Source organism: Dermacentor variabilis, chromosome 3 (genome assembly GCF_050947875.1).
Source record: "Dermacentor variabilis isolate Ectoservices chromosome 3, ASM5094787v1, whole genome shotgun sequence".
Taxonomy (NCBI): Eukaryota; Metazoa; Arthropoda; class Arachnida; order Ixodida; family Ixodidae; genus Dermacentor; species Dermacentor variabilis.
The window spans coordinates 67,958,406-67,973,536 of NC_134570.1; the positions used below are offsets into that span (position 1 = coordinate 67,958,406).

Sequence of the window (15,131 nt, forward strand, 5' to 3'; positions counted from 1 at the left end):
AACATCACGGGCATCCAGCATGGCCTATATGCCGACGACATTACCATCTGGTCGTCCACAGGGTCCATCGGGAAAATGGAGAGCCGCTTGTTGGAAGCGGCAGACGTGGTGAACGACTATGCTAAGTCATGCGGCCTCAGCTGCGTCCCCCAAAAGTCGGAGCTACTCCTGGTTTCACCACGGAAGAAGCACGCATCCGACTCGTCCACTATGAACAGACAACTGCAGGGACACACCATCATTCCGTCTCAGAGCGTAAAGATATTGCGAATGTTTTTTTAGTCGGATCGCACCAATACAATATTAATTCACAAGCTTAAGAACACGACAGCCCAAGTTACCCACATGATCCGGTGAATAACAACCAAGAAAAGAGGCATGGGGGAGGCGGACACGCTTCGGCTTGTCCAAGCCTTCGTTGTGTCTCGAATAACTTACGCTATTCCGTACGCACTACTCAAAGCGACGGAAATCAAGAAAATCAACACTGTGATCAGAAAGGCATATAAGCAGGCGATGGGCCTGCCGATCAGTACGTCCACAGAACGCCTACTACGACTAGGTGTGAACAACACGGCCGAGGAGCTGATCGAGGCACACTTATCCAGTCAGCGAACAAGGCTGGCAGTTAAGGAAGCGGGGAGGTCCAGTTTACCCCATGCCATCCGGAGCAACATCACCGTACGTCCTCTACCTCGCATCATGCACCGAGTGCACCACGCAGAGCGAAGGGAGCCCCGGGCCCTGGACATACACAAGCGATTTGGGAGTTTACCCACTACAGCCTACACAGACGCGGGTTCTTACCCCAGACGCGCAGCCACAACAGCCACCGTAGTCGTCAACAAAGAACATCAGAGCAGCATTTCGCTCACCCAAAACAATCCCTTCCAAGCCGAGGAAGCGGCCATAGCCCTCGCGCTCTCCCAAACAGAGGTTGAAGTCATAATGACCGACTCCTAACAGGTGTGCCGTAACTTTTGTAGCGGCAGAACTCATACCACTACGCTCAAGATCATCAATAAAAACCCGCCAACGAGATCAGTCATGATCATCTGGGCGCCAGCTCATCACGGCATTCCTGACAGCGGTGTCGCCAACCCCGTGGCTCGAGATTTGACCCACCGAGCCGACGCTGAGAAATCTGAGCCCGAGCGCATGCACACTCTAGTCTCGTACCAAGACATCACACAACACTACAAGCTAACCCGCAGAAAATATGCACCCCCACACAAGCCACTACTTAGAGAGCAGGAGCAATTCCTCCGCACTCTACAGGTTAATACATTCCCCCACCCAACCAGAAATCACCTCATAGCCCCTAGACAATTCTCTCCGCAATGCCGCTTCTGCGCAGAGCCCGGGTCCCTCAGGCACATAGTAGGGGGTTGCAGAGCGGCATAATTAAATCCTCCGAACCCTTACCCTCGCCACCCCCCCCCCCCCGACGAGCTTTGGCCAGCTCCGACCTCGAGGATCAGCAACGACTGATTGCGAGGGCCCAGGACGCGGCCCGAGCTCAAGGCATTCTGGAATGAGGACGCCTCTCTAAAGCTGCATTTACCTAATAAAAAATTGGAGGACGCTTAAGCTTCGCCTTCAAGAGTGGAACGCGACAGCGTTCCCGTCGACCCGCCAAGGGGTGTAAGACAATGGGCTACAGCGCAGCGACTACGCGCCCCGCATCAGACGCGGTGAGCGTCGAGCAACGCAGCGTTCGGAGCGACAACGAAATGTGCGCCTGAACAAGCGACGCACGCCTGAGCCTTAGAAACAGCTAGTTTCTAAGGCAACACCGCGTTCACTAGAGGCGCTTTTGTACCGCTTTGAAGCATCGAACTCGTGGCTCAGTGCTGCCCCAAGTCCGTCCGGTCCAGGCGATTTCCTTACACTAAGGTCATCTATAGCCTTTTCAATTTCTGCTACAGAAATCGGCCTCTCAAGGGCATCCTTAAGTTCACCATCAATTTTCGGCATAAGAGGTAAATATTCACTCTTAAACGCAGAGATCTCGCTTGTCCTCTTGCTTAGCAGCGTGCTATAGTAGTCAACGAAAGCACGTTCTATCATTTCCCCGTCATTTGTAAGCTGCCCTTGATAAACGATTTCTTTTACTTCCTTGGTCATAGCGTACCTCTTCTCTTCACTTAAAGCTCGCTTGGTGGGCGTTTCACCCAGCCATACACGTTCAGCGCGTGCTCTTAAAACCGCGCCACGATATCTCTCTTCATCAATCACTTCAAGTTTCACTTTAAGTTCTTTAATATCATGTGCAAATATACCAGCCCCGCCGCTTTCCATGTTCAACAGGTATGCTAACGTGCATTGTAGTTGCTTTTCTTCTTGCTTTTGTTTCTGCCGCAACACGCATGCTCTCTCTAAAGCAATTGTTTTCGCTTCGGTTTTGAACATCTCACAAGCTTCTACAACATTTTTTACATCCTCAAGGAGAACAGCGTCTACTTTCTCTTTTATTCTTTTAAGAAATACTTCATCTTGCATAAGGTTGTCGTTAAGTTTCCATAGGTGCCAATTAAATTTGTGTTCCTTCTTTTTCATACCTATCGTAACCGTTACCAAACAATGATCAGTGAAACTGATACATTCTACACCATATTCAGAAAGTAGCGGAACTAAGTGAACAGGAACATAGATGCGGTCTAACCTTGAGTGGCTGTCTCCTTGAAAATGCGTATACTGCACATGACTGTAAGAACCAAGAACACTCCCAACATCCTCTAGATCAACATCACACAAAATTTCATGCAGAAGTGCGGCACTTTTATCTTGGCTAAGTTGCTTTTTCGATCGATCTATCGGCCGGCATACACAATTGAAGTCGCCAAACATTAGAACGTGTCTTTCACATTGCAAGAAAGACCTCAGATAAACGAAAAATTGTTCACGTTCTCGAGCATTATTAGGGGCGTATACACAAACCGCCCGCCACAGCAATCCAGAAAAAGAAAAACCACAAATAAGCAAACGCCCCCCTTCACATGAAGTAACTTGTTGCTCTATTATCCCAATGCTATTTCTAATAAACAAAAGGCAGCCCCCAGAAGTACCACTCGCGTGGCAAACGCATACATTGTACTTATTTCTGAAAATTTCAACCAATCGAGCCGTTTTTTCTTCAGATTCAATTTTTGTTTCTTGGACAGCCATCAAATCAATGTCTTTTTCTAGTAACATGCGACTTATCTGACACTGTCTTCGCCTCTGCGACAACCCTCTGACGTTTAATGTCGCCAAACGAAGCGGACTGGTGAGGTTAATAGCGTCTGCCATTGTTTTAGTTAGATTTAGGGTACACCCCTACACAATTTTTCTTAGGAAACATACGGACTCTGGTATGCAGTGATGCTCGTTGAACATGGCCCTCCCTTTCGAGCCGACGACTGCCAACCCACGTAGTCGCAGGCCCATTCCCGATCAAAGATCGGGTTTTGGATGTTCTTTCCGGGACACTACCTCCGCTAAGGCGGAGGTGGCCCGTGTAGCAGCCGTCTGTCTGGCGGCACGTTGAGTTTGACCTTCAACGTCGACCTTCGGCCTGTCTGGGTTTTCTGTGCCGGTCTTTCGGTACCCGCGCCGTCGGTGTCTCGGCTGCGGTCCTCAACATCGTCGCGCAGCCGCTTTCCGGCACCCTTAGCGTTGGAAGTCATGTCCATGCTCTCGGAGATGCTGACTGTCTCGTCAACCGCGGTGGTTGGGGTTGCTTGGATAGTTGAAGACGCACTCGTCGCCTCAACACCACTTTCCTTGACTTGAACCTTGGCAGGTGGAGGCGCAGAATCGGGCACGTTGCCCTTATCAGTCCCCTCCGAGTTCACCTTTTCGGTCTTCATTTCCAGAGATGTAGACTGAGCATCCTCCCCTTCAGCTGCTTCCTTAGCGGCCTCCTCGGCATCCTCTTGATCCATAAGGTGCTCCGATGTGTCTTCGCTCCTGCCTGGACCAGCAACGTTGGCGTACGTTCTCACGCACTGGGTCTCGTCGTGGCCGAAGCGACGACACAGCCCACAGCGTGGAACCCGGCATTCTCGTCTAATGTGTCCGGTGCCACGGCACCGGAGGCAGAGGGGTGCTCTGCCCGGGACAATGACGAGAGCCAGGTCTTCCGCGACCCGAAGCTGATGTGGTAGGTCGTCCGCTGTCATTCCGGGCTTGAGTTTAAGGACCACAGACCGTGTCGTCGTTCCTTTGTCGTTGCAGCCTTGTACTTTCCACTTCTCCCTCGTCACTTCGGTCACTCTCCCGAACGGTGCCAACGCTGTTCGGACGTCTTCATCGGGAACACCGTGCAGCAGCCAGAAGAGCTTGAGCCTGACACCCTGATTGCACGGGTCAATGACCACGCATCGATGTTCTTTAACAAGAAATGCTTCAGCGTCAAGTATCTTCTTTTTTGCCGTTTTTGCTCGTTTTTCGAAAGACTACTTGTTTGCAGTCTCACGAAAACAATTGTATGAGGATCTTGTTGAAGTGTTTGTACCTACACCAGTGTATCGTTCTATGTATTACTTAGGGCCTGAACGAGATGTTTTCAAGCGAGTCAATAATATGCCTGTACGAGCTAACACAAAATCATTCTTTTTCAAACTGCATACCGGCACACTGCCTGTTAAGCCATGGCTAAGAAGCAAGGGCTTGTTTGTCCCATGGTCAGACAACTGTCTTATATGTAACAAGGAAGAAACTGTCGAACATATTCTTCTTGACTGCCACGATGCCCGCTTTCTTTGGGACATCCTGCAAAGAACATTAAAAAAGGAGCTTCCTATAACTGCGTTCGGAATAAGGTTTTTGCCATGTGCTGAACCTGACGGTGTGCCGGTGGACATGTTGATGCTATTGTGTATGCAAAGTGTGTGGCGAACTCGTATGGCTGTACGCAATGCTGATGTTGATGCAAGGTCAGCAATGTATTATTTTACTGAGAACGTTAATTATACAAGCGAAGTGTTGAAACTGCTGAGTGATCCGCCAAATTGGCTTTCAGTGTTGGACAGTTTGGCTTCGATGAAGCCATTTTAACATGACACGTCAGTCTTAGTAATGACTAGACGTTTTAACATTCGGTTTTATTTGACAATATTTGTATGTACTTGCCAAGCCGGTAATAAAGAAAAAAAAACTCGTGGCTCAGTGGCAACGTCTCCGTCTCACACTCCGGAGACCCTGGTTCGATTCCCACCCAGCCCATCTTGGAAGTTGCTTTTTATGAAATGCCTGCCGGGATTTATCGCTCACGGCCAACGTCGCGGACGCCGACACCGACACCGACGCCGACGACACCGGCTTTTCTGCGACACGAGCTCCTTAACGCTATCGCGTTAAAATGTTTATTATCTCTCTCTCTCTTTCACCTCCGGAGTGCGTCTGCCGGGTATTGCACTATTTTCGGGAACGGCCCATGTATGAAAAAGTGTTGGTCTACGCGCAGACGCGATCCGCGAGATCGTAGAGAGCTACGCCGTAAAAAAAAATTGCTCGTTATAACACGATTCGATTGGCTGCAGTACGCAGTACGTAATTGTTACGCCTTACAAGGTGACGGCCTGCAGTAATTTTTAGCTCGAATGCTCTAAAACAGTGCTGCGAAGATATTTCTCGACATTTAATGCAAATGTGTTTACAGCGCTTAGTGTTCAGATTTAAAGTTAGTTCTAGAGTTCTCCCGACAAGTTTAGTCACTGTGAAAGAACATTTAAGTTAATTTTAGCGACTTCTTTGTGTCAATTTAGCGCTACAATAAAATTGGCTTCAAGTTATCCGATTTGTTCGCTCGTCCCGCTGGGTCCTCCACTCGCCCGATTTGTCAAAGCCGCCAATGGACGCTGCTGAAACTATATAGCGTTCAGAACGCGGCACGCGCACGGCACCTTGCGTTGCGAGGCACTGCATTGTCACCACGTGCAAGCACCCGATGTCTCGATGGCACCATTAACGGCTAAAACATGCAGCTGTACAGTCTAAAAATTACACGTATCAATATTAAGTTCTTGCAGTATTGTATAGAATCAGACCAAACAAACACGCTTAATTGGGCCCGTCAGATAAGGCTCAAAATAGTGTTGAAGTGGGTACAGTTCCTTTTGTAAATACGCAGATATTTACAAAGTACGGGATGCGGTGGTACAGTCACATTTAGTTCCAAATCCAGAACGCATATATCTGGAGGTGAAGCGAAGACATGTAGGCGAAGCAACGCTCTCGTTGAAATCGTTGAAAAAACGGCGCAAGTTTTTCGAAACGCAACACTTATACCGTCACACCCGGCCAAGCAGCGTTCCAAGCAAGTTTTGTCAAGGGTTCATCTGTAGTTTTATACCTGCACCGTATTTTACGACGCAGTACATGCGCCAATTTGAACCTTGCAATGTCGGGCCATTATTTGTCAAAAGTTGCGAAATAAATTTTGGGACACGTTAAACGGAGACGATTACATGATGAAATAGGATTACAAGAGCCACCAAAATGTAGCGTACGCATCAAGGAGAAGTGTGAGAATATTTAAAAAGAAAGAAAGAAGGAGTGCAATGAAAATGTGGCTCTAACTGGACAGTGGGGGCTCAGGTTCATAACCTCGGTTGCCCTCAGGAGTACCGAATTGGCCGCACTCAGTCCGATTCGTTGGAGACGGGCTTCCTGCGCGTTTCCTTCCAGCCACCCTTGGCGCCGGCAGACTTAGACCTTTTGCGTGGCGTCCTCATCTCCGTGGCGGCGCCGTCCTTGAGACTTGTCCACCGCCCTGGACGATTCGTGCGCCCGACTCGATTGCAAGCCCGAAGACCGTTTCCGGACCGAGGCCAACGAGGCTTTCCTTGCATTTAGGCCGCTGCCGTCCTGATCTTCGTCGGCAGGCTCAGCGGCAATCGGCTGCGTTCGTTTCTTCTTGGAAAGCCCCCAAGTGATGGACGTATGGGTGGCCGAAACGTGCCGAGCGCCGGTGGGGGAAGAACCCAACTGCATCACCGAGCTTTTGCGGTCAGATGCCAACGAGGATTTCTTTCTAGTAAAGCCACCTCCAGCCTGGGCATCGTCGAAAGGCTCCGCGGCAACCGGTATCCTCCGGCTACCCTTGGAAACCCCTGAGGTGATGACCTCTCTCTCGCTGGTCTTATGGGCGGTCGAAACATGCTGAGTGTTGGTGGGGGCCCAACCGGACTGCATCTGCGCACTTTTATGCTCCGCAACCAAAGAGGCTGCCCTCGTGCTTAGGTGGTTCCGATTCTGAGCTTCGGCGGGAAGCTCAGCCGACAGCCTCCGGTTATCATTGGAAACCCCCGAAGTGACAGCCTCTCTCTCGCTGGCCCTATCGGCGGCCGAAACGCGCTGAGTAAAGGCGGGGACCCAGCCCGACTGCATCGGCGAGCTTATCCGATACAAGGCCGACGGGAATTGCCTTGTGCTCAGGCGCTTGCCGTCCCGAGCTCCATCGGGAAGCTCAGTGACACCTAAAGGCCCCCAGTGGTCCTTGGAAACTCGCTTCGTGGCACGCTCTCTCTCGTTGGCCGTATCGGTGGTCGCAACATGTCGAGGGCCGGTGTGGGCCACGAGCGTGTTCTCGTTTCCCATGTTGCCGGTTCCGGGGGCGCGGTCAAAGGAGGCGATCGAGCTCCCGCGGTGCTGGCACGTCGGGGGCGGCTTGACGAAGCAACTGAATACGTCGCAGCTGTCAGACAGCAAACCGCTGCGAAAGAGGGCCCCGGCCGCGTACGAGCCGAGCAGGAGTGTGGTCAGGCCGAGCGCCATGGACAGCAGGCGGAACGGGAACCGCTGGCCCAATTCCTCATCGTACAGGGGCAGACGCACGATCACCGGCAAGTTCATGGAGGGCTCCCCGCAGAGGCACCGGAACGCGCCGCTCACGATGAAAGCTGCGAGGAAGCAAGTCGGGCTGTGGCTTGCATTCATAGCGTAAAGTACCCAAGCGATTTATGCGAATCTGCCGGGATATGTCGTTTCGGTCGGCTAGCTACTGCGGATCTTATTAGACCCCAAACTGAGTTCAATGCCACAATGGTTGTGAGAGACCATGCCCCTCACACTACGTAGCAACTTGCATACGTGGAAGCTGCAGGAGCTATTCTACAGGGCTCAATGAGATATATGTTACTTGCAGAGTCGTTTCGAAAGTCTTGTGTTGTACCTGCACTGTAGCTCCTTGGGCTAAGCAGAATCGCAATGGGTTTTGAAACTTACAATGTCTATTTTTGCCTCACTCGCTATCAACCCTGAATGTAAAATTAGTCTAAGCCTCGCTATTCAGCAGCATATACAATGACCTGAAAACCTAACTTATGATAAGGTTCGAAGATTCTTCCCACTGAAGGTGGGAAAAACTTCCACTAAAATTACCACTGAAAAGTTCCACTGAACATGAAAAAGCTGCCAGTGCAATGGGTGCTGCACCTCATATAATGCAAAAATAAGCCTGCCAGCTCTCAGATGTCTTTTAAACTAAGACGAATAATATTGTTAAGTTGGAGATTGGCCAATCCAGAAGATCGTTCTGTTAAAATTTAAACCCGATATCCTGCTGACTAAATACTTCGGCATATGGTTCACAAAATAATATCTGCCCAATTATTGCTGACTCGTTTTCTAGGTACAGGTAGCTTACGTTGGCTGTAAGGATCCCCTTACAGCCATGGATATTCGACTGAAGTGTTTTGCATCGTGCTACCGGTTACCATCATCGTCTCTTCCCCGGAAGAAGTGCGCTCTTCGTTTCTAGGATGCACCGTGCATGCACAAGAATTTAACCCTTTTATTATAACAGAATGGAATGGTTACGCTTCTATTATTTTTCCGACGGCAAAAAAAAAAATAATAACGAATGTGAGCTGCACGCTGTCTCGCAACGAGCATCTCCAGCTCGCTCGGTCATCTGCTATGCGAGTGCATCGGTCTTCCCAACGAGTAGCAGCATAGGATGCAATCAAGCGAGACGAAGCGAATGCCGAAATGTCGCAATCTCCCGAACCCACGTGACCACAGTGTACGTCAAGACGTGACGACACAGGCACCTTTGGAATACTAAACCAAAAGTAGCTATAGGAAAATTACTAGAGGAAATTTTTTATGGCGCCCTGAGGGTTTTTCAGTATTTTTTCTAAAATTTAAAGTTGTAGGACCTTCATATGAAGCTAGAAAATTTAGTTAAAAATCAAGTTAAGCAAATTCGGCATTTAGAAAAACTGCTAAACGGAAACAATTTTACTGGCATTGATAAGTTTGGATTATTCGCAGTCTCGGTAATGACCGGAATGGTTCCCTATTCCCCCGCCTATATATAGGACGTTCAACCGTTCTGTGCTAAGGAATGGCACCGCCCCGCGTCCCGTTTTCTTATGTGTGGGTTGCCCCGACGTGTCCTACGTTCAGCCCGTCCACGCCAAGGTGTGGTTCCCCTCCCGTGCCCCTCTGTGTGGGTTTACCCGACGTGTCATGACAAGTAACTCCGCCAGGGAGCAGCAGAATATGAGGTTGTCCGGATCGTGGAGAGTAAAAAAAGCCAGCGACCCGCCACGTGTGGTCGCATCTTTGCTCTTGCGAACAGGTGCATGCACGCTGAACGCTTCAGATTTTCTTTTGTCTTGGAGCGCACCGCTCCCCGGTAATGATATTTTAAACTTCTGTTGTTTGCTTTTACATCACCTTGTCTTCTTTGCCGAACCTTCTCCGATGGTCAACCTGGGTCGAGCTCAAAGCCGACGCTGTTGAAGGTCACAAAACTCCATCCCCTTAACAGCACACATATTTTGTGCAAGACATAATGTTGTATGCGCTAGAAGTCTCAAAGAGCTCGGTAGATATTGTTTTTTTTTTCATCCTAAAGATAGCATGTATTTCTGCAACGATGCGGCCATAACAGCTCACCCAAAACTGAGCCGTATGCGTTGGTCTCCTTGAAGTAAAACACGCACAGTAGTGGCGGGAAGAGCAGAACGTAGACGATGTCCGAGCACAGGTTCCACAGATCGAACACGGATTTCACCGAGAGCGCCATGTACACGGACAGCAAACCCAGGGCGCAGATCGTGGTGCGCAGCGCGATAACCACCTCCTTCTCCGTTGCCTGCACGTGAACATCCGCGGCAGTTCTAGATATTTGCTATCACTCTTCCCACTCCGACATCTTTACTACCAGTAACTTTAACCAGCAGCTCAACAACACTTTCAAACCTACAAGGTACACGTATGCAAGCAAGCTCTTAGGAGGCATACGTCATGAGTACTGTCAGTTCGAAAAAGCGAAACCGATAAAGTCCCGCAAGGACATTTAAGGGCAACTTTTAGGTCTCACTGCAGCCTTCACATAAATCCCCTGGGTTTTTGAAATTATACGTAAAACACCTATGCACTTTATTAAACTTCTCCGACGATTTTCGTGGCAACCAATCTTTCTGTTTATCTCAAATTTGTTCATTGTGCAGAGTAGAATTTCGCCAGTCATTATTAACGCGATAGCGTTGAAGGACCCATGTCGAAGACAATCCCGCGTTGGCGTCGGCGGAGTTGTTCATGAGCGAAATTTTTTTTTATATTTAGGCATATGTATATGCCACGCCTCACTTTATGACATACGGTATATGCGGGTTATAATGCCACACAATTCTACCTCTAAATTTGGTCATACCTTGTCTAAGATTCTTGACACAGTCATTCCTCAGAATTTTGAGAATGACAGTCCACAAACAAGCGTCATGAAACAAAACATGGACAGGCGCATACCTTTTTCAATTACATCTTCCCAGACTTACATATTAAATGTACGAAAGGATGGCAGAAACCTGAATATTATGTAATTTTGGGGGCGGCTGTGCACTACTTCCACGTTTGGCCCACGCAAGGAGGCCGCGTTTCTACTAGAAAGCTCGACTTCGTGCACAGCATTCTCTGCCAGCGCTTCCAGGCAAGCATTACAGTCAGATAGGCTCCATTGTCGGGAAGCATGAGAAGCAGTCGGGGATCTTTGAATGCTACCGCGTTCCACTCTTAGGAGCACTCCAAGATTTTTAAGCGTGTTGGCGTTCATTGTCTTATACATTTGGTCTACTCACTTTGTCTGAAACTGACGAATTTACTCTTTTGTAGGCCTTTGAACATTCCCTGTAAATAGGTTTGTGAACACAATCTCCAGTGTTGTCCAGAGTGGGACGTCACCGAAGTCTACGGAAGCTAAAGTCAACAATTTGCATAATTACAATTTCCATCGCGTATGGCACATATAGGTAGCTATGAAATACCAGTAATTTTGGACAGTTTAATACACCTTGGATAACCTGAAAACGCCACAGTTTTCCAAGCGACTGTTTGGGATTGAATAGAGGCAGCTGCAATTAAATTTTCATTTGGACAAACTGTTTATATTTATTAATGATTAGTACATAATGTCGAAGCTATCATTGCAAAGCTGTAGACGCGGCAAGTGTACAATTTCCGTAATAACAATTCTTAAATAGCAGGTAAGCAGACGTAGCTTTCACGTGGTGGTTAGCGGATATGACAAATACCAGCATGCGTCGCTTCCGAGATATTGAGCACGCCGTGGGTGTCGCCTTATCTCGGAGGTCAGGTTATGCCGAGCAGCTGCCCTGGTTGTGAACAGTACTGGGTCCTGCGTAACTTCTGGCGAGTGGTAAAGTCGCCGTTGTTGTTTTTATTCATGCTGTTAGCATTACTTGATAATTTCGCGCACTTTGCAATATAAACCTACGTTCTTTCACCCAGCGACCCAAATTGTCTACATAGTTTGGTGCACTGGGTGTGCGCCATACCGTGCTGTCTTGCTGTGCAGAAAACATGGGCCGCTGGGTATATGTGCCCGGACAACTTCGGCCCTGCGTGCGTGACATTGATGTGTGCCTATAATTGTCTATTATCACTCAACCCCAAAATGAATGTACCAAGGTGACACAAAGGGTTATGCAGACTTAATTATATTAATGTAATAGCGTCCCGTCCACAAGACACACCTCCACATCGAGCGGGGCCTCTGTATGAAAGGCTATTGCAACGAAGTGTCAGCCGAGATACTAATGATACTACGGAGTATATCTACTGAGGTGCAGAGAGAGAGAGCGAGAGAGGGCAAATGATAAATGAAACGTAGGGAGATTAACCAGGACTGAGCCCGGTTGGCTACCCTAACTGGGGAAAATGAAAAGTGGACGGAAGGACTACGTCCAGTGATTACAAAGAGATATATGTTGCATCGTGGTAATACGGGGAGTCGCTACACTATTTTAACATTATACGCATTCTCGTCGACGTTAAACCCGAAATGTGATCTGCCAGATTTTCTTTTTTTTCATTTCAGTGTTTCATTTTATTGATAGATTCACTCGTATTTCAGACGTAGCATTTTGCGCGAAGGCTGCTTTATTCTATGAATGTACATGATCCTTACGTGCGCCAAAACTTTTGTTGCAGTTGGCATTTAAGTATTCTAGACTTGCTGTTTGGGAAGGATTTGTGGCTGCAAGTTATTCCTGATGTTCTTAAAGCGAAGCTTTCTTTATCTCTTCCTTCGACTTCCCCACTGCTGCTGCTGCAGCTTCTGTCTGGCACAGCGCGTTCGGGACTGGTTCAGAATGTGTATATAATGAAAGGAGCGTGGCAGATAAGAGACGCGAGAAACTCGTTTCGACCACACCGCGTCGAATGCGCCCAATGCGCTCTGGAGTTCCCTTATCGTCGCCACATAAGCGTTTTGACAGCTGTGATTATCCGTGACCTTTGTTACCTTTCTGCTAACGTGCAAGAATACAGGGAAGCTAGATAGAATGTAAGAGAGGAGGGGGAGAGGAGGAAGAGAATGGGTTGAAACGACAGGGTCGCGAAACGAGTGAATAACAGCCTTGCCACTCTTCCCTCGCAGTTCCTGTACAAATACAAAGTGGGGGGATAGGGAAAAGGTATACTATAGACACGACAGCGGTTGCAGGTAAACTGGATAAACTTAAGTTCAAAGTACGCTACAGTTCGTTTCTGCTATTTCTGAAAAATAAAACCGCGCAAATATGTCTAGCAGACAACCCATGCCCGGCGCGCAGAAGCATAACCGCATTAATTAAAGCGCACCGCAGGTTCTAGGCGACACAACGGAAGCGGTCGCACGTCATATCAACACTTCTGTTCCAGCCGCGGTAGCTTTGCGGTTATGGCATCGCTCTAAGTCACGGATTTCATCCCGACTGCGGCTGCCGCATTTTCACGGGGCAAAATAATAAACGCTCGTGCACTAAGATTTAGGGACACGTTAAAGAACACCACGGTGCCTAAATTAATCCGGAGTCCGCCACTACGGCGTGCCTCATAATCCGATTGTGGTTTTGGCCCCTAAAGCCCCATAACCCAAGTTTAGAGCTTCTACCACGACGCAAGGTGCCATGTGAGGCAATGAAAATGATGAACCCTCTCAGAGGTTATGAAATACGGTGCACAACAATGCCTCAAGCAAACACTTCTCCCTTTGTGTTTTGTGCACAACGCAGACAAACGGCAGTGGTGCACGCAAGCAAACATCAAATCAGCACTCTCGTGTTGGACAAAATGCAAGAGAAATTGAACATTCGCCGTCAACATCACCGCTAATTATCGTCAATCAAAGCAAACAGCACAGAAAGCTTCACTTAAATTGACTCCCACAATGCGTAGGAATTGCATAATTTTTGGTTGGTGAAGTGTTAGCCACCCCTCCCCCTATAAACATCCCCTGCCTAAGCCGACTGACCGTGGGCCGGAGAAGCGTCTGGTAGACGTTCCTGGTGATCATTGTTGAGGCACTGAGCATGGAGGAGTCGGCGGATGACATGACGGCCGCCGCTATACTGACGAGGCCGAAAAATGCCTTCATGCCCGTGGTCAGGTACAGGATTGCGACCGGCAGCACCCGCGCGCTGTCCTCGTCGCTGAGCCGATACGATCCCGGATATCCGGCCAAGGTAAAGTCTGCAATGGACATGACATCTAGAAGACATGCTTTCAGAAAGAGCACCTTTCGCTCTCTATCGGGCACCACATCAGCTGCCGGTGATTCTTCCGAAACCTCTGAAGGCTTCTCGGAGCCGCCTGACATTGCATAAGCACACGCTCACTCGGTCAAGAACAGTAGTTTGAAAGAATCAAACAGATGTCGCTGCAAAACTGATTGATTGATTGATCTGCTGACAGTAAACGCGCAGATTAAAATTTACTTCATTTCAGTTAACCGGATTTGCGCCAACAAACTCTGGTAATATGATAACTGAAATTTCTTATTATGTATACTATATTCCTGGTCGCTAATTAAATTGCATCCGCACTTATTTTCTCTTTTCAAACCCGGAGGGTTGTACACACACAGACATTTGACACGCAGCACTTGTGGAGAGAAGGAAACAGGTGACGCACTGGTGTGCTTGGCGGCAATGCCGACGATGACGGGAGGCACGGCGAGGAACATGCAACCCAAGGCCGCCATGAACGAAAGAATCCTGGCCTCCCCCACGGTGTGGCAGGCAAGCACGCGCTGAAAGTAGACCTGCGCGGGAAGAGGTAGTGCATCGTTTCACCCACGAGCGTATTGGTTAAAGCACAGGGACATGGGATGTATACAGAACGCCTTTAGAGCAATACAGCTATAATCAAGCCGCATATATATATATATATATATATATATATATATATATATATATATATATATATATATATATATATATATATATATATATATATATATATATATATATATATATCAAGGTTTGTCATAGGCAGAGCTTTTGCAACTTTAGTTCCACGGAGGAAATCGTCAGTGCCCAGATATTTGTTCCAATGAAAGAAAACCTCAGGTCTAAATAATACAATAGACAATTTGTTGTGAATAGATGGAAAATTTCGGTTGTATTTCGCGACAGACTCTTGTCGTACTGTCAGAAATTTGCCTTGATGAAACAAATTTAGGCTGTGACGGTAAGTACGTTGCATGATTTGGTAACAACGTTACAACGACGGTATAGTGACGACAGTTTATATCGCAAGTGATACGTCTGTGTTGTAACCAAACTGCCAATTTTAGTCATTGCGATTAAACCTCGATCAGATTTACGAAATAGCTTTTCATATATTTCTGGACA

The 15,131-nt window shown here is 48.1% G+C and overlaps 2 protein-coding genes across 5 annotated transcripts in view; one reads left to right on the plus strand and one right to left on the minus strand.

Moving 5' to 3' along the window:
• LOC142575821 (uncharacterized) overlaps positions 1-15,131 on the plus strand; it is a 262,670-nt gene that overhangs the window by 193,400 nt on the left and 54,139 nt on the right. The gene's annotated exons all lie outside the window — the stretch shown is intronic.
• Positions 6,038-14,533, minus strand: LOC142573982 (uncharacterized). Its single transcript, XM_075683180.1, has 4 exons — positions 14,410-14,533; positions 13,751-13,968; positions 9,892-10,090; positions 6,038-7,886 (listed from the first exon to the last, which is right to left on the minus strand). The coding sequence occupies exons 1-4, from the start codon at positions 14,477-14,479 to the stop codon at positions 6,694-6,696; spliced, it is 1,680 nt and encodes a 559-aa protein (XP_075539295.1). The 5' UTR covers positions 14,480-14,533; the 3' UTR covers positions 6,038-6,693.

What these genes read in the sequence shown, in the direction of transcription:
- LOC142573982 (XM_075683180.1), bottom strand. Translation starts at nt 14,479, where the DNA reads ATGGCGGCCTTGGGTTGCATGTTCCTCGCCGTGCCTCCCGTCATCGTC. An exon ending in CATTGCCGCCAAGCACACCA is followed by an intron (nt 13,969 to 14,409) that starts GTGCGTCACCTG and finishes TGTCCATTGCAG; the next exon opens with ACTTTACCTTGGCCGGATAT. An exon ending in CGCATACGGCTCAGTTTTGG is followed by an intron (nt 7,887 to 9,891) that starts GTGAGCTGTTAT and finishes GCTTCCTCGCAG; the next exon opens with CTTTCATCGTGAGCGGCGCG.